The 27,125-nt window shown below is 46.9% G+C and overlaps 1 protein-coding gene across 2 annotated transcripts in view; it reads right to left on the reverse strand.

The window, feature by feature from the left end:
- AP2B1 (adaptor related protein complex 2 subunit beta 1) overlaps window positions 1-27,125 on the reverse strand; it is an 81,183-nt gene that overhangs the window by 20,863 nt on the left and 33,195 nt on the right. The window contains exons 10-18 of one of the 2 annotated variants that reach the window (XM_058818010.1): window positions 26,461-26,576; window positions 24,864-25,029; window positions 24,342-24,440; window positions 21,313-21,572; window positions 16,752-16,944; window positions 7,482-7,523; window positions 5,646-5,789; window positions 4,246-4,391; window positions 1,683-1,812 (exon numbers count right to left, since the gene is read on the reverse strand). In XM_058818010.1, the coding sequence (XP_058673993.1) occupies window positions 1,683-1,812; window positions 4,246-4,391; window positions 5,646-5,789; window positions 7,482-7,523; window positions 16,752-16,944; window positions 21,313-21,572; window positions 24,342-24,440; window positions 24,864-25,029; window positions 26,461-26,576 (1,296 nt within the window). The remainder of the gene's footprint in view (window positions 1-1,682; window positions 1,813-4,245; window positions 4,392-5,645; window positions 5,790-7,481; window positions 7,524-16,751; window positions 16,945-21,312; window positions 21,573-24,341; window positions 24,441-24,863; window positions 25,030-26,460; window positions 26,577-27,125) is intronic. The other variant, XM_058818012.1, reaches the window with a different exon arrangement.

A 27,125-nucleotide genomic window follows, 5' to 3' on the forward strand; every position in this document is an offset into this window, starting at 1 on the left:
AAGCCCACTGCTGTCAGAAAAGTAAGGGGAGTGCTCTTTTTAACTTGGCATCTGCTATCATGATTCAACTCTTTGCAGAGAAATATACTATTACTCCATATGGCAGCTTCCCCAATTGTGAAAGGGCAGCCAACTTCTATGGCAATGAGAGCCTTAGCAAATTAACAACTGAGTCTGGCACTAATGAATGCTCCACTGTCTCAATAGAAAGTGGCTGGAGGATTCCTCACATGTTTTCTCTGAGCTTTGTTCTAGCAGGAGATGCTACAAGAAACAAACTGTGTTCCAAGCCCTTGAGAGATTTAATAACCCAAATACTTCACTTCCCTCCTGATCAAAGGAAGCAGTGACTTGAGAGTGCCTTGTGGAGAGTCCCCAGTGCTGTGGAGGCTGCCAGGGATTGTCACCTCCCCATTCCCCTCATAGCAGGAGCCACATTTTACCACAGCTGACCCAAATGCCACCTCCTCAGCTTCATGACCTGGTTGCAGAAGGAATCCAGCTCTTCCAGAGGCTGGAAGGGCTCAAGAGGGTGGAAGGCAGGCCACGGAATTCATTCACTGTCTGTGCTCCTCCACTGCATGACTCTGCTTGGAGCCCAAGTGTGGGACTGCTCCTTTGAGTGCCAGAGGAGCTATTTCAAGCTGTTAGCCCCAAGACTCATCAATAAGTCATAAGGCCCAGAATTGAAGTCAAAAAAGGGGGAAAAAACAGTTGCTGAGGCAGAATAAATAGTAACTTCCATTGCATCCTCTTAAACTAAAAAGAGAATGAGCTGCTTCACAATACTCCTCTCTATGGGCTGCTACACTGCAGGAACCCAGCCCAGTTCCACCTCCTGGAGACCTGAGGTGAGAGAGGCAGCTGCAGTGCAAGGTAACTGCATTTTGGGATACTGGGAAAATCATCCTGGAGGACCCAGAGGTTATAAATATAAAAGCATTTAACTCCAGAGCAGAAGCAGGAGTTGCTGACCTCCACTCCACAGCATGGCAGCAGTGGGGAAGAACCTCCTGATGATTTCCAGACCACTGGAGACAGTCTCTGCTCCAAAGCAGAGGGGAACATCTCCCTGGATCTGTCCTGTCTTTATCAGATTGACAGCCCAATGTGATAAAGAGGCTCCCCCGGGGAGTGCTGTCCCTGCTGTGCACCAACACCCTCATTAATGAAACATTAGCTGCTCACATCATTCCTCCTCTGCCTCTCCTGGAACACACACTTTGCCTTGGATGTAGCTGTCTGGGGCAGGGATGTGCCTTTGTGAAACACCCTGGAATTTAAGAGCACTGGAGAAATATTAATCACTCAGCAGTTGCCACCTTCCCTGCAATTCCTTTAATTGCCTCAATTCTTACTGACAGCTCTCTGTCCCTGCTCCACCACAGGCACTTCCTCTGTTCAGACCTGCCCCAGTTCTCATGCCCAGTTTACAGAGCAGTGTTACTGCAAAAAAGCCCTTAATCTACACAGATGCAAGCAGTTTTTGAGAAGTAATAAAATCCAACAAGTTTCCATTTCAGTTTTTTCTGGGAGAAGCCTGGAAAAGGAAGAGCACTAAACTGTGGCCCAGATCCATGAGGTCTGACTGTTTATACATGGTATTGTGTGATTAGAGTCCTACCCACGTTGTTTTGGGCACCTGCTGAGCTCCTCCCTGCCCAGAACGAGACAATCCTTACCTGGAGGTTGTTCAGAGGCTCCATCTTCATGACTGGTCCCAGAGTGTTGAGGGGCAGGGAGACATCAATACTTTGGTTTGGCATCAGAGGTGTGTGAATGGCCAGGGGGGTGCTTGGGATGACTCCAAAGCTGGGCAGGAGAGAAACAGAGGTGATGAGAGCAGCCCTGCATAGTCCAAAATCTCATGTTCATTTTGTCAAGCACCACCTGCCTCATCTTCCCACTATTCCCTGCTGCAGCTCCAGGGAGGTTGGAACAGAGCTCAAATGAGCAAAGTAGGACAAGGCATGGGAAATTCACTCATTTGCTGACAAATTCACCATCCTGCCCCAGGGCCCAGCTCCTGGGAGCTCTCCCATCACCCACAGGGCACTGGTGTGTGTGCTGAGCAAGGAACGACCTGGATTCAGAGGCAGGTGCTATTTCTCTGCTCCTGAGCTCCAGAGCACTGCAGCAGGGTGCATCACACACTGCCTGGCTGCTGCAGTGGCACAGGGACCTGCACAGCCAGCCAAGGAGGGACATGTGCCTTGGAACAGCACAGCACAACAAATGAATCCACACAACACATGCAGCTGCCTGCTCCTGAACGACAGCACCTGGCCCAGCTGCCTGCTTGGAGGCTCCTTCACACTGGGGATGTGTCCCAGCAATGTTTACTTGCCTGTTCAGTCCAAGGAACACTGAATTCCATAGGCAACTCTGCTGAGCATGGAGAAGAGGGAAAACATCCTACACTTAACACAACACTCCTCTACTACAGACCAGCTGCTTTCCAAAAGCAGATGGAAGCCTGGTGTTCTGGTGTCCACTCAGAAATGCATTTCTCTCTAGCAGAATTCACATCAGCTCAGAGGGCTCAGGGGGTTTGCAGGATGGATAGGTGTGTGTTTTTATTTTATCCACTAAAAGCCTGATGCTGTCTCTGCATAGTCAGCCACATTTATCAGGTATGTCATTCTTTCAGAAACCAATAAATGCCCCATTCTTGGTTCTCCTTAGTTTTCAGCTCTAGGAAGCTGAAATAGGAATATTTCTAGTAAGGGCTTAGCCACATCATTTGCCTTCAGCAGCATTTCACTTGGAGGACACAAACCCTCCTGTTTTCCCCAGGACTCAGAGGGGAACCAAACTTGCAGTTGGTTACTAAGGGGCTGTGATATTACAGCACACCAGAGCTTTAGCTTTCTTTTATTTTTTTTTTTAATGCTTTATCCCAAGACTGCAGTGAATACCATTAGCAGCAGCAGGAAAGGAGGGAAAAGCAATAGAAACTTCCCAATCACAAACCTTAATATTTACATTTAAAAAACCAGCCCTCTGCAGCTCTTTCTAATGCAGCAGGCACAGTGGAAAGCATTGACAGGAGAACAACATTTGTAGAAGAGTAAATAAATTGTAGTAGGTTGTATATGGAGCTTGTGCTGCAAGATGAAAAACTGCTGGTTTATTGTACAGTATTTAAACTTTCTGCATTCTCAAAGCAGGTGTGGCTAAAATACAGCTTGATATATGGGGGAAAAAAATAAAAATCACAAAATGCCTTTTGTTCCAGGCTAATTTGCATGAAACATTTGGATATAGCAGCTTAGCAAAACTCTCCAGAAAATATGGCAGTCCAGGGAGAACATTTACTAAGACTTATTTAGCATAATGACTTTTCTAAGTAAATCTTATTTGTCCCAAGAAATCCTGAATTTGCAGCAGTGAGATTAAAGAGATGGTTTCAGTGGATCTTCAGCAGAGAGAAGCCTTTTCCAGTGAAGGGATATTAAAGAATAAATATAGAGAACATGTCAGTCACAAGGTACTCTTTGCAGTTTTGATAAGAAGTATCCTGGTCCTTGCTGAAGATAACACACAGCAAACCACAGGATAAGCTCACTGGAAAGGATATTTGTGGGAAGACACCGTGGCTGTGCTGCCATGTCTTGTCCTTTGGCTGAGATGGGTTTCCAAGAACAATCTGAATTCCATCATCCAAGCTCTGAACTTTCAAGTGGCTGCTGCTTCTGACAGAATTGTTCTGCTGCCTATTAGAGGGGGAACATGTGCCACAGGCTCCCAGCTTGCAGCTCCTTCAGTGACAAGCAGCTTTATTAAAGAGTCCTGTGCTTCCAGACAGTCTGAGGAGCAGCAGAGCAATTAAGTCAGGAGGCAGAGGCATCATGGGTTGATACTTGTGCAGCTCAGATCCTGCCTCTCTGTGCTCTTGCTTTGCCCAGGGCACTTACTGGCTATAAACTCACCAAGCTGCCTAACAACTCATGAGGCTGCTGGAAAACTCCACTGAGGTGAAATGGGGCAGATGCTGTTTCAGAGCTGGGAGAAGGATGGCACTGTCTGCTGCCTGTTTCCTCTCAGATTCATCAGTCTGTGTTTTCAGCCCTTTCACACGACTTTGGTGTGATGGAGAGGTCAGGCTGTATCATCCAAGCTATTTCCATGACTGCATTATACACCTAAGCACAAGCCCTCCTTAAATTTAGCAATGGAGGCACAAACTCCTTTCCCAGGAGGATTCAATCTGTTGACCACAGAGCATTGCTAATTATTTCTTACCTGTTCTTATTGAACTGAATGGCAAAGTCAGTCATGTGCTGCAAAGCCTTATTGGTAAAGTTCATCTCCATGTAGATGTGTCCCTGCCTGTGGCTGAATGTGCCTGAGATCTCCAATCCTTTGGCTTTCACTGCAGGCAGCCAAACCTTGAACACAAGAGATGTCATTCAGCATGAGCAGCTTGGCCTGAAGATAACAAACAAGCAGAGTTTTCCAACAGAGCTCAGAAATCCACCTGGATTGGCACACTGAGCCCACAGAGGCTAAAGAAAAACTGCAGGGAAGATGGGACATGGGTGTTGAAAGGATGGAGCTCAGCACTGAGGAATAAACTTCCTGCTCCTAATCCATGTTTGTTCACAGCACCCATGGGAGAAATCAAATTACAACAGCATTGGTGTGCACAAGAGCAGGGACAGCTTGTGTCCATCAGTGTGCTGCTGGACTTCTCTGAGGGCTGCTTGGGTACCAAACTAAAGTTTGAACCAAATAAAATCAGGGCTGATGCTATTATCTGTTGGATTCTGGATTCCCAAATCACCTCTGTGGGAAAAACCCAGACTCAGATCTGGGTGGTGCAAAAAGAGCCAGTACTTAGCTCAAAACGACTGTAAAAAAATTGTAATTTACTGTATAAAAATTACTGTAAAAATTATATTTTACCATATTAAAAATTATATCTTTTTTAATATAAGGTGCAATAATTGCAAGGACCAAAAACTTTGAGTACTGTCTGCATTACTTTGAGATCCTCGATGTCAGAGGATGGTTTAAAATTATCCACCCATGGGGTGCTAATTGAGTGTTAATTTTTGTTTATTCCCTTTCAGGAGCCTGAGCTCCCTGTGGCTGCTCCAGTTTGCAGAACCATGTTCTGTGTCTGTGTCTCATGATCCCTCCCAACTCCATGCTTCAGCCAAAGCCTCTGTGATCTCTGTCACTGACAGAACATTTCTCTGCATTCCACTGCAGCACCATCATCCCAACCACATGATTTTATCTCCACTGTCACGTTGGATTCCTCCAAATAAACAAACAAACCTGCTGGGAAAGTTGTTGCAAATTCTGTCTTGCCCTCAGTTTTCTAGGGAAGTTTGTTAAGAAGCAGGTCTGCAGGAAAGCTGCTCTGACACAGCTGAAAGTCTGGGATTTATCTAAGCCATTCTTCAGAGAAATGCTGTCACAGGTAAAATGAGGGAACTAAAATGCCAGGAAGTCTGTAACTAAAAATTAACATTAACATGTGGTTACTCTACTTGGGAGAAGCCCAGACCACCCCTAATGGGACTGAGTTAAGTTTCAGCACCAGAAACTCACAATAAATGGGCCAAGTGAGCAATGTCACATTTGTAGCTCAAGGAGAGGCAGGAAACTGGGGATGGTTGTTTTTCCTTACGTACAGACTTGGGAGCCACATATCCTCCAGGAGCCATCCCCATGCCAGATGAGAGCTCAAAGAGGTCGTTGAGGCCACTGACCACTGCTGGGGTGGGAGAAGGGGCAAAGGTGGCTGGCACAGAGGAGGGAATGTAGGTCTGGCCCACCTGGAGGAGTCAAAAAGAACAGGCACTCATTAACATCACGTGTTAGCGCTGCTTATTAAATAAACCATGAACTTGGGCAATATCCTAAATATTTTAAAGCCATTTGCAGCTTCCCCACTGATTTATCAATAGAGCTAAATTATGCATTTGAATTCCAAAGCTCTTGGCAGCTAATCCCTACACTCGGCTGTCACCTCAACCAAGCTTCCACATCATTTTTTATAGCTCCAGTTATCTATTCCCACTGTAGAGGAATTTTTCTTCTCCATATCTCCTCATAACACAACATGCTTTGTGGATCTACCCTACATAAACCCAGGGAGAGGAGCAAATTGCTTCAAACCTTCCCCCAGCTACATCAGTCTTCAGGAATCTGCAAGATTTTGCATATCCAGAGATAGCAGGGGAGTCATGACCGTGTTGTGTACTCCCACCCAAAGCCAGAGCTCTGCATGCTCAGCACTCAGGCCCTAAAGGTTCATTACATGAAGCAGAGTCTGCCACAGGACAACCTAGCTGCAAGAAGGGCAATCATTCCCTCCCAGGACCTAAATGAGGGCATCAAAGCTGGAATATTAACCTTTAGGTGCCCAGCTTCAGATGGGACAGTCACACTCAAGTTACACTCCCAAATTCTCTTCCTGTGCTTGAGATCAGGATTTCCCAGGCAGCAGCCCAGAAACAGGCAGAGGGACCAGGACAGAAATTCCTGCTGGGTTTTTGCTGGCCCAGGAGGGCAGAGACCTGGCTGTGTGGGTATGATCACCATGGGGAAGCACCTCCCATGTCCTGCTGTGGGCTGCCTGGCTGTCCAGGAGTTCTGTGCCACCAGCTCTCCTCTGCCCTCGTGCTGAAGGAAGGAAGGAATGCCAGACTGGCAGGGAAAGGAGGAGAGAGAACGACTGCAGCCATAACGAGGGTCTCTGCAAAGCCCTCCCTCCAGAGCTGAGTTTGCTTTCCTCACTGAATTACTGGATCCAGAGTCCTGGGAAGAGGTACTGGAGCTTTCTAGGGGACACCACTTCTGGCTGTGGGTTGGAAGCACGCTCCCTCCTGCCCACTGCATCTCCAAGCCACATCTCATTCCCTTTCCACGCTCTTCTGGAAGAAGCTGCCATGAGCTTGAAGCCAAGGCTGCTTTAAGAGCAGGCTGAAACTGTCCCATGTCCTGGCAAGAGCTGTAGGCAGGAGGACACCCCCAAAGCACAGGCACAGAGGAGATGGCAGCACTGACCACACAGAGTAGGAAAACTCAGAGCACCTGACCCTGATGTCCAAAAATCCTACATGGAGTTTGGGAGGAGAAAGCACTGAGGTCAGGCAAGTCTGTGGTGACACTGGGTTAGGGTTACAGATCTTTGTGAGTAGGGATAAGCATCCTTGGCCTTTCAGCTGCTAAAGCAGTTGCACAAGGATGAGGGTTAATGCTGCTGCTCCACCTAAAAGCTCTGAGGAAGAAGAGCTAAGCAGAGAGAGTGAACAGCTCTGGCCCTGGCTGCTCTCAGGAAAGCCCAGCTGGACTCAAATCAACATAGGTGGGGACTTGTGTGTTTCAGCTGCATTTCTCCATTTTCAAACATCTTCAGGGCTTTAAAAAGCACCTTCCAGTACGCAATGGGTGAGCTTACACTGAAAAACCCCTGAGCTTTGAGCAGCTTTGGAAATTGGGGAAAAAAATGGAATGGCACTTACTGCCGGGCTTCCTCCAATGCCCCCGCCAAGGTCACTGCCAAGCTGAAAGAGAGAAGGAGAGAGAGGAGAGGGAGAGGAGATCATTTCAGCCAAGTGTCAGACAGCCAGCACAGATCACTCCTGCACAGGACAGATGGAAATGCACTGCTGGGAAAGCACAGGGAACAGAGGGGCTGCTTGCTGCTGTGGGAGCAGAGTTACCTAGAGAATGCTGCTATGTGAGCAGAGTTACCTGCATTTGCAGAAGTTACTTCAGACTTACTCCAGCCCTGGGCTCTTCAGCAAAGCCTGGAGTCTGGCAAGGGGCTCCCAGCTGCCTGCTCTGCTTGCTGAAAGGGTTTGGTTTGAGGACAACTACCCCATGCCTTCACTGTGGTTAATAAGAATTAAATCCATCCCTTCCTGAGCCTGTTGTCTGCACCAAAACCTCCCTTCTCCACATTTCATGCCTTGGTGCTCTCCCCTCCAGCAGGACCCAAGCAGCTCCACAAAACCCAGTGGGGTAACTGTGAAATGGCATAAAAATAAAACTGACAGGAAGGCTCACTTCCTGAAAGCTTTGGTTTTCTAGGGAACAGCCAGGAGCCACAGGCAAACACAATGCACCTTGGCTGTGTTCCTCAGACAGCAGCTCCTTTCAGCAATGAGGAAGAAAGAGAATGGGATCTGTGCTGCCTCTGACAACAGCTCAGAGAGGGGGGCTTTGAAGATGCTCCCCTCCCTCAGACAGGGAATAAACAGCTTCATCATCTACACTAGAGATCTCACAGTGCACCAGGCTATCTCAGTTCCAATTTCTGCCAAGCTGCACAGTCACATCTGAAGTGACCCAAACAGCTCTCCAGAAACACTAAATCCTCTCTGGGGCTCTTCTGCAGCCCACCTAGAAGCTCTCCCCTCACAAGTTCCCTTTACAAAACACCCAGACCACATTTCCAATGACAAAGTCCATTTTTTAAACCTCCACATCACTCTGCATGCTCAGGAGAATTCAGAGATCAGGACAGGATCCAAGCCTTGGCTACAAACGCTGCTTGCAAGTACAACATCACCCCTGTGAACATTTAAAATGCACTTAACAGATAACCAGGAGGAAACAAGCACAGATCTGCAGAGGTTAATTCACTGCAGAGACATCTGCAGCTTATCTGTGTCCCAGGCTTTGCTTCTGAAGACCAGGGTAAGTTTTTTTTTGCCTAGAACAGGGTTTTTTGGGGTCACATTCAGACAAGGAACAGGACCTGACAACATCCACAGGGGATGATGCAGGGGGGAGGTAAGAGCCAGCCCCATTAGGAAAAGGCTGGGCTGGCAGACCAGAACATCAGAGATGGTTTCACTCTTCCATTTGATTAGGGTTTGGGGAGTTAGTTTGGAGTTAGTTTGCTTTTAAAAAAGCATGTGACAATCTGGGTCAAGGAAGGCTCTGGATATGTTGCTCAAGTAAGTGCTGGTGTGTCAGAATATTGAACAAATGCACCATATAGCTGAAGCAAAAGCTCCCAAGATTGCCTATGCTTAGAGCCAAAAAGGCTCTGACCTTTTCCCTCTGCACAAAAAACTTGGAAATTAACTTTGCTCAGATCCCCTCCAGCCTGTTCCCTGAGAGATCTCACAGCAAATGTGTTTTATGCTGGTCAAGAGACACCATAAAGCTTCACACCTCTCTCCATCAGAGCACAGATAAAAAGGATAAATTGCCCTGAGAAGAGCAGCAAAGGTGTAAGACAGTGACTTACCAGAAGATAACTAGCCTCCATAAAACCTGTAAAATGTGACAAATCCCTGTGCTTCCCTGGATCTCTCTCCTATTCCCAGGCACCTCTCCCTCCCCTGGCCCTCACAGGAGCAACATTAACCACTCCAAGTGGGTGTTAGGAAAGAACAAATCACACGCAATTTGCTTTTTGTTAAGAGGCCTTAAGAGCTTTTTTCCCGTGTGGGACTCAGTTTATCCCTACTTGAGGCCATGGTAGAAGCTGAGAGATTCCTCATCTTTTTCAACAGCCACCTCTCCACACAGCAGCCCAGGCTCTGGCTGTCCAGTTTTGCTTAGCTGACTTAAGAAATAACAGATAAAAGTGAGTGATTCCAAAATCAAAAGAAGGCTCAGTCAGAGACCAAAGGAAGCCAGCCAGAGGATGCAAATCCAATTAATATTGAGCTTATAAAATAAGGCTTATTACACTGCCAAGTCTCCCCCAGTGAAACAGCCTGACAGAGCAGAGTTTTGTTCTATTGACTGCTCTCTAATCCAAGCCATGGTTTAGATTAATATATCACATCATTTACATCTTGTTACTGGCTCACTGAGGAGTAATAAATGCAACTATTACACCTCATCCCTATTCATAGTCTTGCATGCAGATGAACTTCAAGCTTTACATTGACAGGCAGCAAAGTCTGGGGGAAAAGAAAGAATCCAGTTCATTGCCAGGTATTATTGTATGCACACAGGATTTCTGCTTCTGTTGTCTGCAGCAGCAGAAAGGCTGGTTTATCAAGCAGCAAGCATTTTACAAAGGGTATTATGGAAATGACTGAATAATTCTGCATAATTAAGCCAGATGTTAACCATTCTAGCATTTCCTACTACACTCATCAGAAGGAGCTGCAGGGTAGGAACCCAACCTCGAAGCAGCTCCTACACTGATGTTGGCTGCAAGGGACAGGGAATGATATATTGGGGTTCCTTCAACTATCCACAAGTCTTCCATTTTCCCTAAATGTCAGGCCTTGGGGGGGAAAGTAGAATGTGGATTTATTGCTTTAGTTAAGATTCCAGTTCTAATAAAAAGGAGAGAAAAACCCTGGCTCAGAGAATTTACCAGGAGCCTCTGTCTGTTTTCAGACTGGACCCAACATCTCTTTTCCAAGGCAGGAAGCTCTGGGCTGCTGCAGCCCCTCCTTAGTGGCTGGAGGGCTCTGCAGAGCACAGCCTGAGCCTCTCCTGGCTCCTGAGCTCGGGCCCAAGCACTGCAGATGTGCTCCAGAGCTGCAGAAACAGAGCCAAGGAGATGCAGCTCCTCCAGCTCCCTACAGGCAGAGCTGGCTCTGCCCTGACTGAAGAGAGAAGTGACAGCATTTCTACTGCACCAGAAGTTACAGGGGGGAAGTTAATAAAGAACAGATCAATTCCACATCAGATCTGGGCTGCACTTCCCATTGCAGCAGCACAAAGTCTCTTTTTCTCTGTTTTTCTTGCCTGTCACCCTCTCATGGCACCGATGTTTTCCCCATTCAGGAACTGCAGGTCTGGTTTTTCTCCTGTGGGATGCCCAAATCATAACTTTATTCCAAAGTCAGAGTGATGGAAGAGACTGTAACAGTGGTGTGTGTGTGTGAGTAAGAGGGAAGGAGGAAGACAGAGGGAACAGGAACCAATTACCCACAGAGTGTCCTCTCCCATCTGGAGTGACAGGCAGAGTGCAGAAGGAAAGAAACAGAGATTAGTCAGGCATGAAGTGCTGCTGAAGCAATTCCCCAGGACTGGCAGCTCTGGTTAACCATTTCCATGTGTCTCATGGGCAGACAGACAGGAGGACAGCCTGGATCTGCCTTACAGGAGAGTCAGGAACAGCCCCACAGAGGAGAGGACCATGTTAACACAGCTGCCAGCCCCACTTACTGTGAAGGTGGGTGGACAAGGGCTGGCTCTTGATGGTCCAAGGGAGCTCATGGCACTGCAAACCCCTGATTCTGATCCCAAATTGGCAGCTTGGAGAGCACAAAGCCTCTGCTTCAGGATGAAGAGCTGCCAGCTTCAGGAGATGAGCAGAGGATGGACAGGGAGTCTCAGCCCCCTGAGGCATGACAGTTCTTCAAACAGGAATTCTCTTTATTCCCTCCAAACCTATCCTGCCATAACAGCACCCAAGCAGCCACATGGGTTGAAAGAAGAGGCTGTACCAATAAAAGCAGTGCCAGCACCTTTTCCCAAACTGCATCAGCACCTTCCCTTTGCACAGGTTGGCTCGGCCGGTGCTGCAGCTGCTCTGCAGTTGGAGGCTCTGCCCTGCAATCCCAGCCCTGTGGAAGCAGTTATGCTGACTTATGAAGTGTAGCAGTGCTGGAGTTTCTGCATTAGGAGGGTTTATTTGCATCTTAAGAGCAGCTTGTAATGAAGTGACTCTGCTGAAGTGTTCATGTGATCCTGAGGGGCCACAATCACTTTCTGCAAAATGACGTGAGGCTTTTGGAGCACCAAAAAATAACAGGGAGGGTGGAGCCAGGCACAAAAGCTTCAACAACCACTGCTCAGCAACTGCCTTGATTTGTGCCCACAGCATCATCAGGGCTTCCAGGGCAGCTGTGCATTTTCTGGACCACAATTCATGGCTTAACAGGGGACAATTGCCTTCTAGCTGCCTCACACCACAAGGCAGGAGTCAAGCAGCAGCTCGAGGAGCTGCCTGCACTCAGTAAGAGAGCAGCAAGGAACACAAAGCATTTATCTAACAGGAATGGGGTGAGATGCTGAGATCAAGGCTGCTGGCAACCCCTTGGGGCAGGCTAACCCTGTGAGAGAGCCCTGAGCTGCAGACAGACCATGCCTGGGCTGCAGGGATCTCACTGCAGACACACTGTGGCTCACACAGAGGCAGTTCAGTGCCTTGTCTGCTGCTGGTTTGTGTCTGTTGGCACACCAAGGCAGGATGGCAGAGCTCTCCAAACCAGGGACAGCTGTGTCAAAGCTGCTGGAGGACAGGTCACACTGCCAATACCACGGTCACCAGCTCCACTGCACTTGCTGCTAATGCTTTGTCCTGCTGAGAGACTTCCATCAGCAACCAAAACTGAATCCTATCCATTTTCATTCTCCAAAGTGTAAAAAACAAGCTGCTCACAAAGCTCTAGCAGTCTTATGACTGCTACAACAGCTTTGAATCAGATATGAATGAGTGGCCCACCAAAATAGCTCCTTTTCCACACCAGCCCTGCCCTAGCAATGGATTTGTGTCCTTGTGTCAGAAATCTTAGCAGATTCCTTTATAGCTGATCAAACCTGCACAGCCCAGATGAAAGGAGTCACTCAGCTCCTTGTCAAAGGCTGGAGGAGCACTCTGGGGAAGGATCATCACATCCACTGCACAAATGGATGCTGGGGCTGACCTGGCACAGCCACTCTCACACTGTAGTGCCAGGAAAAGGAAAATGAAGTAACTTTCCTAAGATTATACACAGCAAATCACTTGCAGAGCCAGGAGAGGAATGTGGCACCCCAGGGCAGACTGAAGGTCACTTTGGGGCTTTTTTATAAAACATTGGTGAGTCCCTAATCAACCCCAACACTCCAGGGTGTTGTCCAGTGAGGCCAGACTTTGAATTCTCCATTTGAAAGGAGTCAGTCAGGGAGGGAGGGACATCACAGCCCCTGCTCACAGCCCTGTGGATGAGGCAGGCACTTCAGACTGCTGGAATAGAGATTTCCTCCCAGGCTGCTGAGCCTGGGGTGCCTGGAGCTCACCTCCATCCCACTGCAGTGATGGGACACAGCCCTGAATGGTGTGGAACAGATCTTTGGGGTCAGACCCCCCTAAATCCATCCAGATTACAGAGAGGGGCACAGCCCCACCTGTGACAGCCCAAACCACTCTCAGTATTCCAGAAAACTGTGGATATTCAGTGTTTATCCAACAGCTTTTCAGTGGTTTAGGACATAAATCAACCTGACCAGCTGCCAGTCTCGAATCAATAATATTCTTGTAGATGAGTGGTTAGAGCATTAAATAAAATCCTTACATAACAGACAATCCAAGCCTGTCCATTCCTGCAGATTTACTGCTCTGCCCTGGGGTTTCAAGCCAGCCTTTCTGGCTCCTGGCCACAGTGCCCTGCTCCCAGACAATGCAGGGCTCCCAGGAAGCACACAGAGCTCTCAGGCTCTGTGGATTTGCACAATAAATGAACACCCAGAAAGGTTTAAAGGTAAAAATGTCATGTCAGCACAGACAGACATCCTGCAAAGCACTGCACCATTGCACAGGAGTTGGGTTAGTGACTGTAACCTGCATGAAATTCAGCCACTTGAGGGGAAAACAGCATCAAACTCCAGCTCTTGGGATGAGCAGCTCAGCACCCAGCAATCTGCTCTCCCACATGTTTTATTTCTCCCCCACTACTGACTGCTATGGCTACTTTACACTGTGGAGCTGGAGATCCCAAGTAGTTTTGTAAAGTGGGGTTAGTCACCATTTTATAGAAAAAGAAAATTGAGCAGACAAGAACAAGATCTGCCCATGGTGGCAAACAAGGGCCCAACCTGTTCCCTAGAAAAAGCTCTCCAGAAATCCTACAGCAACTCTGCTCTGCTTCTAAGCAATTCTCTGGTACCAAAGGCCCTTTTTCTCCTCTTTTTAATTGTTAACACATGCTCAGCATCTGTGCATGCATGTTACATTTAATGCCAATTACAGAACTCACTGTGGAGATAAAATAAGATTTACTCACTAAAGAAATTAACCTTGCAAGCAGCTGGAGTCTCACTAGTCATGGGCATAAATATCTGGCAGTGCTGAGGACAATTCAAATGAACAATATTAATTTGGTGTTTGTGCAGTTTTTCACCATTCAGTCTCTATTTAAATGCCTGGAAGAAAAATAAAAGCCCACAGTTTAAGGAATGGAAATAGAATGGCATTTTGCTAAGTTAAAGCTGCTGTTGGTCTTTCTGGGTCAGTCCCATTGGGACTCTCACTACAAGAACATCCCCCTGATGAGACAAGGGGGCAGAAGAGGGGACCAGGAGATGACACTGAGTGGGTGTGACAAAGTGGCTGAGATCCTGCCAGCAGCCTCTTGCAGACCTGCAGCTGCCTCTGAGGCACTCACAGGACTGGGGCAATGTCACCATCCCAGTGTGTGCCAGTCTGCCCAACAAAGCAGGGCAAGAAATGCATTAAAAAAATAAAAAAAAAACTTAAGGAGTAACACACAGGGAAATTTCAAAGCAGAACAATTCAGGCATTGCTGCCCCCCCCTCCAGGTGTTTTTGATCCCTGGATAAAGGTGAATATTTCAACCCTTCTTCAAGGAGCACACTGGGATGTGTCTCACCTCCTTCCCACAGAAATCAGGCCTGTGGGATCTGCAGTTTCAGACTGATTTTGGCATGGCACAAATGTGGTTTAATATCAGCCTGAGATCCAAATGCCAATCCTCTTGGCAAGCCCTGCAGCCCAGGGCACTTCCCAGCAATCTGGGTAATACCAGGTTGGGGTTAACCCAGCTTGAGACTTGTTAAACACATGCCCACAGCAACAAACACACAGCTCACATTCACTCACTAATTAAGCTTATTATCCTAGGCTCATTTAGGTTACAAAAGACCTTCACAGCATTCCACCAGCACTGCCAAAGCCACCACTAAACCATGTCCCCAAGTGCCACATCTACATGGTTTTTAAGAGATCCCAGCACTGCCCTAGTGCCCATTCCAGGGCCTGAAAGCCCTTTAGGTGAAGACAGATTTCCCAATATTCAATTTAAACCTCTCTTGGCACAAGTAGAGGCCATTCCCTCTCATCCTGTCACTTGTTACCTAAGAAAAGTGACTGACCAAAGGGAGGAAAAGCTGCAGCTTTGATAGAACAGCCCTCCAATAGAAAGCATCAACATTCAAAAACCACACCAAAATTCAGATTTTCTTCTAGTGCTTCCCCATCTACTCAGCTGAAAGAGCACTGGCCATGCCCCAGGCACTGCTACTCCCCATCCAGACAGGATCATTTTGTCAGATCACACTCCATAACCCCACGGATGTGCTTAAGGCTTGAGAAAAATATTAAGTAAAAGCCTGCTACCATTTCAACTAACAGCTCCACTGCCAGAGCAGGTCACTAAATTAAGCCCATTAATGCCAGCTGGGAGACAGCTCTTCTCCCAAAACCAAGTTTTACTTCTGCTGTGTCCATTTATTTGTGTGACACTAATGAGGAACAAAGGGTTACTGTGAGAGGCCTGGAAGGCAGCAGAGAGGAATTTATGTGCAAACCATGCTGTGACACCCAGGCAGCAGCACCTTCTGCAATGCCTCCATTCCTGATCTCCCAGTGCCAGGTTTTGGAGGCAGGGCAGGGAAAGGCTGCAGAGCTCACTGCTCTGCTCTGCCTGCTCTCCCAGCTTGACCATTGTGCTAATCCCCAGTAAGAGCAGTGTCCCTGCCAGCCAAACACCTGTGGTTAGAGAGTGCAGAGCCCACAGCACCTCTGCCCTCTGCGAGGGTTAAACTTCTCCCAGCTCGTTACACCGTGAAGCACTGGAGCTGGAAATGTGTTTAACACTTGCTTTAGTAAGCTTATGGTGGTTTAAAAAAACATATATTTGACTAATAAGGATTTGTTGAATTGGAGGATTGGTTCATCCAGCTGCCTCCTACCTCTGTTATTCAGAGCTTGACTCAGGCAGAGATAACCCAGCCCAACCCATCACCAACCAAACCTCAAGCAACACAAACCACTCCAAGTCTGAGAAACACCCAACTATGCCCCTGGGGCAGTCTTAATTGATTTACATGGTGCAAATACACCTAGGAGAGCTTCTTCCCCCTGTGGGAAGCCAGCAGGGAGCTGGGCATGTGCTGTGACCCTTAGAGCCAGCACTCCTCACTGCCTCAAAGCACAACTCTGAGCTCTGCCCTGCTCTGTGATTTTCTCCCTGCAGCTCATGCCCAGCTCCCTCCCCAGAGCAGAGGGGAGTTGTGATTGCTCCCACTGCAGCCTGACCCTGTTAGTGCCAGGGCAGGTGCCTGGTGAGCAGCTCTGGCACAGGGAGGAGTGCACAGAGAGCTCCCTCTTGACCCCACTGCAATTAAAATGTCACTGATGTTAAACCAGGGCATGCTCTGGAGAATACACAAATGGGAAGACACAGGGTTAGAGCCTGAGAGCTTCAGCACTGAAATTCAGGAGGGTTGGGAATTGGGGGGAATAAATGGCTTCTTGAAAGGGAGCCTGATTCAAATAGAAAGCAGTGAAACACTTTTACATCCTTAAAGCAACTTTCTGGTTTTCTTCTACAGACAGAAAAAGCACATAACAAATAGATCCACTGACCATGGGGATTCTACAGCATGCAGCAAAATTCACTGTAGAGCAGGAAAAAGCCTGCTGAAAGTTGGTACAATAACTCTGGTTAAATCCTCCTGGAGTTCCAGGACTCAGCACTGGGAGCTTGGCTCACTGAGCATTAAAAGCACAAATGATCAAGGCTTTGCAGAGATAAGCACAGCTCCAATCATCTCCCATCAGCTACAGAGGATGTGCTGCTTACCAAGCTGTCCAGCCCTCCTCCCAGGAGGTCCACAGCACCCATCTGCATGTTGGTCACTTGGGGCACGTTCACAGGGGGGCCCAGGTCCAGGTTGAGGAGGTCCCCCAGGAGGTCACCCTGGGATGGGATGACCTGTGGCTGCTCCAGGTTTGTGGTGGTGGTGGTGCCCACGGGGCTGTCACCAGCATCAGTGCTGTGGGGGGGAGAACAAGAAGCAGAAAAGAGAAATATCAGTGAGCTCTGGCCTCCAGTTCAGGTTCCAGCATGGGGAGACACAGCAAGAGGTGGCTCTTGCTGAAGCCAGGCAAAAGGTGGTGCCAGCAGCTGCTGTGGCCACTGTCCTGCACCAGGCACTTGGCTCTTCATCACTTTGAGCACAAAGATTTTCCCTGCACTGGATGTGGTTTTCAGCCCAGCAAAGGGAATCTTGCAAGGGGTGAATCCCATCCACCCTGAGAATCAGAGACCCCCTCCAAAACAGAGAGCTATGGGTACCACATGGGCTAGAGAAGTGAAAATAAGCATTTCCTACTTCAGAATGAACCTAAAGAGATGATTTACAGCCCACTGGTCTGAGGATGACATGAAAACACAGGGAAAAATAAATAATCCGGATTTTCTCAGAGATCTAACACTGATAAAATCCTTGAGCCCTTACTCTAGCCAGTGCAAACTCCAGCACTTCCCTCAGATCTAGATTAATCACCTTCTCCTGACCAGCAGCAAGGTCCATCAGTCTTTCCTAATTGAAAAACTCAATCTAAAATTGATTCCTCCCTTCTATCAATAATTTCCTTTCGTCTGAGTTAGTAGGCATGCTAATTAACTAGTCTAGAAACACTCATTATACAGCTTCCAAAATTTATCATCATATGCAGTCTGGCTACCTTTTATATCTTTTATATCCCCTTGTCACTGAATTTGATAACAAGGAGAAAGTAAAAAATAACTGGAGAACTCACTACAATGTATTTATTCCCTAAATCCAGAGATGCCCATATTTTAGATAATTAAAATTTTATATCCTGTTTCCAGCAGGAGCTGATAAAATGATTTTTAGCTCATGTTACTGCAGCCAGCAGTAAATGCCCACAATTGCTGTGGGAATTAGTGTCCTGACAAGGTGTTTAACTCTGGGGCTGTTCTGCAAACACTGCAGCTTCTGATTGTGAGTAGCCAAAATTCTCTTATCCTCATTCAGCTGCTGAGGGGAAAGATTCAGTGACAGAGCATAAGCTGCTCCCAATGCCAGTGCCAGGAGGAAAAGATGGAGCATAAGGAGTGCAGAGTGAATTAGTTACCAGGCAGCAGCAGGAAGGCTTGAAAGCTTCTTTGCATTAAAAGCTTTGGAGCCCCAATAGCACTAATATTAGCTGTCCTTTCTGCTGCTGCCTTCAGAGTGCTGAGTGAGCTCAAGTGCTCACTGAAGCCTTCCTGAGGAGAGAGGAGGTGACTGTGATCCATCCACTCCCACCCCCAGGCTGGGAACAGGAACAGCCTCTCTGGGAGAGGCACATCACAAACCACTCTGCTCCTTCCCAGGATATCATCCCTCACACACTCCACCCCTTCAACACTTACTCATCCTTCTCCTGATGGAGACACAGAAATCCCTCTGTGTCTTGTGTAACTGCTGCTGCCCCAAAGCCCAACAAGAAATGAGGAAAGGACAAAGCTCGGTTGGTTTGCTTGAAAAAAGCAAAACCCCAGACTTCCATTTGTAAAGAATCTCTTTGAAGAGATTCCTATAAACAACTCTGCATTTTCTTTGAAAGAAAAGAAATTCATGTGGGTTAAAAAGGGAAAGAAAAGAAATTCATGTGGGTTAAAAAGGGAAAGAAAAGAAATTCATGTGGGTTAAAAAGGGAAAGAACAGAAATTCATGTGGGTTAAAAAGAGCAAGAATATGTGGGTTAAAAAGGTCAGAAAGACTTGATACAAGCTTTCCCCTTTAAAGTGTTGGGTTTGGCCATGGGAATTGGAGATTTGGCCCTGTGAGTTCAGCCTCCAGCAGTTCCCAGATGCTGGAGTCACAAGGGATGCACAGCCTGAACCAGAATCAAAAATTTTCTGCAGCCACCTGTGAGACAGGGAAATACAGACTCCTGCCCAAGTCTAATCAGATTTGCTTCTCCCAGGAGCACTGTGAACATCTTCCCAAATTTCCCAGCTGAATTATGGCTGAGCAGGGGTGGTGGGAGCCACCACAGGAGGAAACACTGCCAAGCCATCAGATTGCTCCCCACCCTCAGGATGCATCTGCAGCTCTGTGACACTTGGGCTTGCTGGAGAGGCAGGAACATTTCACCATCTGTGAGCTGTTCAATGGGTCTTCCCATCAGCTGAGAGCTGCAAAAAACCTGCCCTACAGGGCTCTGAATGGAAAATGAATGAATCAAAATGCCATGCAGGGTGTTCTGCCAACCAAAACTCCTCTGGGTTTATACCCAGGGAAGCACCACTGAAGGCAGTGCTGTCTTGACCCTCTTAAACCATATTTACTGTGGAAATCTGCCCATTCCCATCAGTCTCTACACAAGGATCAGCCACCAGAATGGTCACTGGAGTGCAGGAGCTGTACAGAAAATCACCTCGCTCACTGTTTGGAATTATCTTTCACTGGGCACCTTTAACTTGCCTTAAACTGATGCAGAAAACCCCAATATTGGGGCCTCCTGAGGTGAGCTCCCACCAGAGAAGCCTGGTGTGCCATTAACTAACCCCACTCATTTTTAAATTTATCACTGCATCAGCATGATCAGTGTGCAGCACGCTCTGCTGAGCTTCCCTCAGACCTTCCCCCAGCTTGCACTGCTGACTGAGGCCTGAGGGTTTGTTTTTTGAGGTTTTTTTAAGCAATGGTTTTTGCCAAAATCAGAAAATAGTTAAGGTCAGCAGACTGAGCACGAGCAATGAGAGTCCAGCACAGAGACACTACATGCAAGGAGATAATAAACTGCTCCTTCAAAAAGCTGAATTCTCTGAGCTAAATCCCCTAAAATGGTAATTGTTGTAGTGAACCGGAACAGGAAGGCTGGTAACACCAAAAACCAGCTCATTCTGAGACAAATCTTTGATTAGGAGAGGTAGGAAAGTGGCTACTGCTTTTCCTGCCCAACTGGTACATTTGTACTTGCTGATTCTAGGTCAGTGCAGCCAGACTTGATTTCAGGCAGGGAGAAAACAACTCAGCTTCCCAAAGCCAGCCACCACAGAAATAGTCTGAGTTGCTAAGAATAGCAGAGAAGTGGTGTCAGAAAATAGAAAAGAAGCAGCATCGCACACTGATTTATCAGTGCAACAGCAAAAATAGCACTGCAAATGTCACTTTGGGAATATTATTAAGAGGTAAGCCTGGCTACCCTGCCTCTTGCTGCAAAATACACTCATTTTTATAATTAATACCATTAGTGCAAATAGCAAAGTGTTCACCTGAATGAGGAACCATGGGAACAGGCCCAGCAGCACCATGGGACTGAGGGAATGAGGCACTGCTGCTCTTGCAGAACTAACCTGCTGCCAGAACTGTGATCCCAGGGAGGCACTGAAGCACCAGGCAGGGAGCCAAAGCATTTCCCCCACCTCACAAAGGTCAGACAGACCATGTCAGTCTACTCATCTTTTTTGGAGCTCTAACAGGCTTAGATGGCTTTTGCACTTCCCTTGCTTTACAGGCTCCAAGTGAGAAAGGAAGTTTTACCAATCCTGCTCCATTTCATGTTGCAGCAGTGAAAGATCTCCATAATTCCTGTTCCAGGAAAGTGATGCTGCATTCCAGGAGAGAGGCTCATAAAGCTGAGCTGGTACTGAAGCAAAGCTCCTACAAAATCTTCTTCTGAAAGATGCCTGCTCTCACTCTAGTCCTCTTTGCTCCAGTCATCCAAAGCTTCTGCTGTTCTACCCAAATTCATGTCAAGAGCACTTATAATTAATGCCTTCTCAAAAAACATCCCAGCTTCTCCTCACACAGGAACTTTGTTACTTCCTGTGTCTTCTAACCCAGGAACTTGGACACTCCATAGCCAGGATGGTCACAGATAAGTTTTATAAAAAATCCTTTCCTTAAAATTTTTTCCTCCTGAGAAGCTGAGAGGCCTCAGGAACAAAATGTAAACATTGATTATCTGCTGCTGTGGAATGCAACAGGTGCATCTGTGATTGGTCTCATAGAGTTGTTTGTAATTAATGGCCAGTCACAGCCCAGCTAGCTCAGCTCTCTGTCCGAGCCACAAACCTTTGTCACTCATTCCTTTCTATTCTTAGCTTAGCCAACCTTCTGATGAGATTCTTTTCTTGTATTCTTTTAGTATGGTTTTAATGTAATATATATCATAAAATAATAAATCAAGCTCTCTGAAACATGGAGTCAGATCCTCGTCTCTTCCCTCAACATAAGACTCCTGTGAACAGCATCACACAGCATGCAATGAAACAGCCCCTTGAACGACCTGCAAACTATCAACAAAATCCCTCTAGGATCTTCTAAAAGATCTTGGCATCTTTTGGACTGTTTGCTAGAAAGAAACACCCAACCCATGATCCCCAGGCTGCCAGAGCTCACCTGCCATGGTGGATGGGCAGGTGCTTGCGGTGGATGCCGTGGCTGCCCTCCACAAAAGCGTTGGGTGGCTTGTGGTACACAGAAGCCAGAGACCCAATGTGGCAGATCAGCTCATCCAGCAGGGTTGGCTCAATGAGATCAGTCTCCTCAGAAATCAGGGGCTTTTCTGAGAGCACCACTTCCTTGGCAGTCACTGGATCCGTGGAAAGGAGGCGCCAGTAGATGTAGCCACGATCCCGCAGGTCGGGGTTGTCGGAATCCTGAGACAGAGCAATGCATCACTCACAGGTCTCAAATCAACTCATGCCTGTAATCACTTCATTCTTCTGGATTAAAAATCCCCAGCCAGCCAGCAGCCACAGCCACCAATTTCAACATGATGTTACAAACTGCTTGTTGAGATGAACATCTTAAAATTAAAAACAAGAACCAAAGCATTGATGCCTGGCTTCCTGCTCAGCTGGTCAGGGAGGAGAAATTTCCACAAAACTTACAGGATTTACACCCCACAATTGCCCCAAACCACAGAGCTGCCAACTCCTTCCAAACTTTCCTGCCACTAAGTATTAGGAGAAATCCACAGAAAAGAGTGACAATGACTAAGAGCAGACACTCAACAATGCATAATGATCCAAGATTCCTGGAAACATGACTTACCCAAGGCACTGCTGGACAAAAATTGCTGCAGAACCACATCTTAATAAGCCATATTCTTTATAGCAAAAGAGATCTTAATTTATCCTGCCTTTTAGTTATCTAATGAAGTATGGAGAGATGCTAATGATACACACTTAGGGTACTTCATCAGTTCTCCAGCTGTCAATAAAACCCTTGTTTTATTGCAGATACTTTTGCCTCTGCATGAAGTGCTAATTATTTCTGTCCTCTTTGAGCAGCTCTGCCCAGAGCAGCAAAGTGAGTGGGGATGGTTTGCTGATCATGTTCTAGGGAGAGGGAGGTGCTGTGGTTTTATGTTGTAGTGAACTGTTCATGGAAACAAGAGCTCAGGTTTTTAATCTTCATTTCAGCAGAAATGTTAGAGGTTTTTTCCCCTGATAAAATTCCAGCAAAATATTGTACACCTCACTAGTCTTTCCTTGGCATTTCTTTTTCTCTTCTGTGCTCTCACTGCTGCCCTGTTAGAATCTGCATCTGCCATCTGCCTCAAGACATTCTCAAACCTCTTCTTGGAATGAGACTGAGCTCAGCTCATTTTGTAAGGACCTAAATTAATCTCTCTGTTGTCTCACACATTATCTCTGCAGAGCTGGTTGTGTTTGATGGGAGAATTGTGGACTCTTTACACTTTAACAATCCCTCCCAGACTGTGCACTCAGGATCAGGCAGGGTTTCTGCAAGGGCACACATGAAAGGCTACACTCTCCTACTTGCAGGCACCTACAGAGTCAAGGCTGACTGTTTCTTCTCACAGCCAAAAAAACACATTGGAAACTGGTAAACCTACTGCAAAAAGAGGCTCAAATCTCTCAAAATTCTCCCCTTTCCAGGATCTGCATGCACACCTGTGGAGCAACACAATGAACCCTGGCTAGCTCAGCTCCCCACCTATGCATCAGCAATGGGGATGCAGAGGTCTGAGACCTCAATTCCTGTGTTTCTGCCAGCCCCAGCTGCTCCACTGCTATTTTTACCAGAGCTGGCTCCTGCTACAGTCACACCTGCAGTCTGCTGTGCAGACAAGCCCTGAGACACTCAAAGTGCAACAATACCTAAGCTGGGGAAAGAAACACACATGTAATTACTCTCCCACTCAAGTGAAAAACACCATCTCTACCTAGAAATCAGACCTTGAAGCATAAGGTTTTTCAATGTTTCACAGCCAGTTATCCTACATTGACTTATTATTCATATAAAATACAAAAAGCCAGACTGAATCAACATTGCTGACAAACAGAGAAACAAACCCAGACGCCTGTTACATTCTGAGGGTGCCATTAAATGTTCTGTGAGTCAGCACAGTGGGTTTTAGCACTTAGTACCTTTCTTCTGTTGGCTCAGGAAAATGCTACAGCCTGCCCTTGGCCCACTCCTCTCTGAAGAGCAGCTCAGATCCTGCCTAACAGCAGGTTTTGAAGCAAGAAAATCAGGTCATGGGTTTGTTGCTGCTGACCAATGCAACTCCCCAAAGGAATGAATAAAAGTTTTAAGTGCAGCAAATCCACAGCAATGATTTCTTGCAGCAAAGAGGATCAAAAAGGGCAGCTGATGGTTGACTCCAGGTTTTCTGCTCAGAAACAATCACAGCCCATTCAGCTGGCAGACTATTTTTATCACTTGACACAGCAGGTCTGGAGAGGAGCTGGTTTTTTTGGGCACTTTATCCCAATCATTGCAGCCAAGGGGTGTAGGAAGATCAGCTGAGCTCTTACCCACCCCTGGCACCAGGACATCACCTCTGTCCTCTGGAACTACAGCAGTTGTGTCTGCCAGCTCAAGCCCAGCCTTGCCTGCAGTGATCTGAGCTCAAAACTCAGCATCTCATGCATAATGAATCCATGATCTTAACCCACTGCTACAGCCTCCAGCAAAGCTGCCACATTGGCTGACAGCATCCAAGTACAAAGGCAAAAACCCCAAAAATCAGTTCTTTCTTTTTCATAGCACTGCTTAAAGTTTGCTGTTCTCAGAACAAAGTCTTTGCCAGGCTGTCTGCCTCTGTTATAGCTCCAGATGTTTCACTGCAAGCCACCTTCAAGGAGAAAGAATTTTGGTTTCTTGATAATTCTACACTGTCCCTGACTTTCCATTTAGTGAGTGAATGGGGAAGGAATTCAGATAAAGCAAGAGCTAAGAAGGAGAAAGCAGATTCCAGATGGTAACAGGCACAGAGCAGCTTTCAAATAGAGTCTCTTTGGGAGAGAAGGCAACACCCTTGAATCTGATCTAGAGGTTGTATATTTCTTGGGGGGATTTCTTGCAAAGCTGCCTGGCCTGGCAGCTGGGAGACATCACACAGCAGGGCAGCAGAGTGCCTGCAGGCCTCTGGGTCACTGGGTACCTTGGCTTACCTGTGTGGCCAGGCTGAGGACCTGCTGGACCAGCTCCTGTGTCTCAGAAGGCTTTTTCAAGAACAGCTTCACTATTGCAGTCAGCAGAGTGAGCTGCACCTAAGAGAGAGGAGCACAGGAGAGATTAGAAATTCCTTTACTGATATTAAACAGATATGGCTTCAGTTTCCTCACAGCATGACACTGCTCTATGCCAGTGAAACCCAGTATAATGAGATTCAAACCCTTGCCTGTTGCAAAACACTTTCACAGAGAAGTCCCTGAGCAGCAGGCTGAGGTTTGTGTCATACCCCCAGTACAGCCATCCCCCCAAGAAAAATGCAACCTCTGGAACCCCCTCTTGTGCTTCCAAGATGGGAATTTTTGGAGACACAAACAACAAAGCAAAACTGCAGATTCCCAGGAGTTTTAGTATAGCCCAATATTGAAGCTTTTATTGACAGGTATTGTCTGCCCACTGCAATAACATTCACTGTCCATCCCATAAACACACTGCAGATAAAATGCACATTGCAACTTTACCTGAGTGCTTTCATCATGGAAACCCTCCAGGAAACTCTCCAGGAGCTCATCTGCATTGTCAATTCTTTCAGCATATTCACCCACGATCCAGATCATGGCAGCTCTGGCATCTGGCTCATCCAGGGAATCCAGGTTCTCACACAGAGTGGCAATGATGCTCTCATACCTGGTTTGTCACGGTACAGGTGGATTACTGGGGTGAACTGGACTTGTTTCACTCCATTTCTGCCCACATCATTCTGCAGAGAATCCTGCACTGAAGTCATGTCTTGTGTTTCTACACAACAAGCAGCATTTTCATTCATCTTTTTTTTTTTCCCTCCAAAGATCTCACAGGATCTCTGCAGTTTAATCCATCAGCAAGACCACCCAGATGTGGAGTTCAAGATAAAGCTGCCTTCTGCTCTGTTTGCTAATGGGAATATTTGATCCAACAGTTCAAACCATGAGTCTGAATCAGATCCTGCAGCCTTGCTGGAGGCTCCAGCCTGGTAACTCTAAACTGGGTATTGCACTCCCCTCAAGGCTTTATTGTAAACCAGACAATATCCCACAATAATTTAGCTTCCCCTATTCCCATGTGTGGGTATCCCCACAAGCAGGGAATTTCTGAGGCTGAAAGCAGAAATTGTCAGGGAAACCTGCAGATGAACCATATTATTTTTTAGGTGATCATGAAGTCTCTGCTGAAAAACATTGCTGCAGTTCTGTGGCTGAGGAGACAAAATCTTACTGCAGAACCAAGAGAAGCTGAGTTTTGCCCAAGCCAGAGGGAACACTTAGTGGGAAAAGCCAGAAATAAAGCCACAGCTTTATTCAGCACCACCTGATTGGATCCGGGACCACGGGAGCCATGAACTTTGACAGCCCTGTGAGGACATGTCACAGATATCTTTTCATTAAAATCTTTTCTTTAGGATTTTTTCCTTTTCTGAGAACCTGTGGCCTCAGCAACAAAATGTAAACAATGGTTATCTGCTGCTGTGGAATGCATCAGGTGGATCCGTGATTGGTCTTGGGTGGATGTTTGGATTTACTGACCACTCACGGCACAGCTGGGTCTCACTCTCTGCTGAGACACAGCCCTTTGTTATTCATTCTTTTCTATTCTTAGCTTAGCTAGCCTTCTGAGAACTTTTCTTTCTATTCTTTTTAGTATAGTCATAATGTAATATATATCATAAAATAATAAATCAAGCCTTCTGAACATGAGGTCAACATTCTCGTCTCTCTCTTCATCCTTCAACCCTTGTGACCACTGTGACAAGGACACTTGTACACTTCATGGATTTCTAGAGGAGATTAAAACCAGGACACCCTGATGCTGTAAACCTGGCCAAATTTTCCTTCTGCCATTCCCTGCAAGAGCTTTACTGGCTTTTGATCCAGCCTTCAATATGGAGTGGTGGGGAAGGAAAACCTTTCAATTCAAACTAACAACAAGCCAGGCTGACACCTCACCTAGAGCCTCCCACCAAACCAGGAGTGGGATCACTGCTTCCACCTTTGCTCCAGAGCCCTGCTGAGCTGAGAGCTGCTCTATTCTGATGATGGCAGCTAAGAGCTTCCAGAAAATCCTGAGGAAGTTTCCACCTACTTGTTGGGGTACTTGCGGAAGATGTCCCTGATGACCACGATGGCCTCCTGCACCACGTAGTTCACCTTGGTCTGGATGAGGTCCAGCAGGGTGCTCACACAGCGCTCTGCAGATTGCTGGAGACAGCAGAAAAACACAATTTAAATAGCTGAAGAAACACTCTTGCTCCCACAGCACTCACTGAGGAATGTGGTGTGTGTATAAGAAAAGGCACAGAGGACAAGAGCTGCAAACTCTGCCCAGAAATGAACTACAGGGGAACAAAAGGTTGTTACAGTGGGGACACCAGCTGGCTCCAGCTCCTCTAGAAAGTCAGAGAAGTAATTATGCCAGCAGAAAGTTGGGTCACCACACAAGAGAGCTTGGAAACATCACCTACACTGCTCTTTGTACCACCCTGGGGCTGGTACAGGCCACTGAATGAGCTCTCTGATTCCCATGCCAGGCAATCAGAGCTGGGAAAGTTCTGACAGGGACTGCAAGAAAGCTTCTAGCAAAGCCACAAGGCAGAAAAAACAGTGCTGTCAAAACCAGCAGCAACAGGCTCAGTATTTTTGGGGTGAGGTCACTAACGACATGTAAAATGAACAGCTAAAAATAGAAATTCAGCTGCTCCTAATGCAGCTTTCAATTAATTAGTTCAATTCACAGGCACTGCAAGATAA

The sequence above is a fragment of the Ammospiza caudacuta genome, chromosome 20, assembly GCF_027887145.1.
Source record: "Ammospiza caudacuta isolate bAmmCau1 chromosome 20, bAmmCau1.pri, whole genome shotgun sequence".
Taxonomy (NCBI): Eukaryota; Metazoa; Chordata; class Aves; order Passeriformes; family Passerellidae; genus Ammospiza; species Ammospiza caudacuta.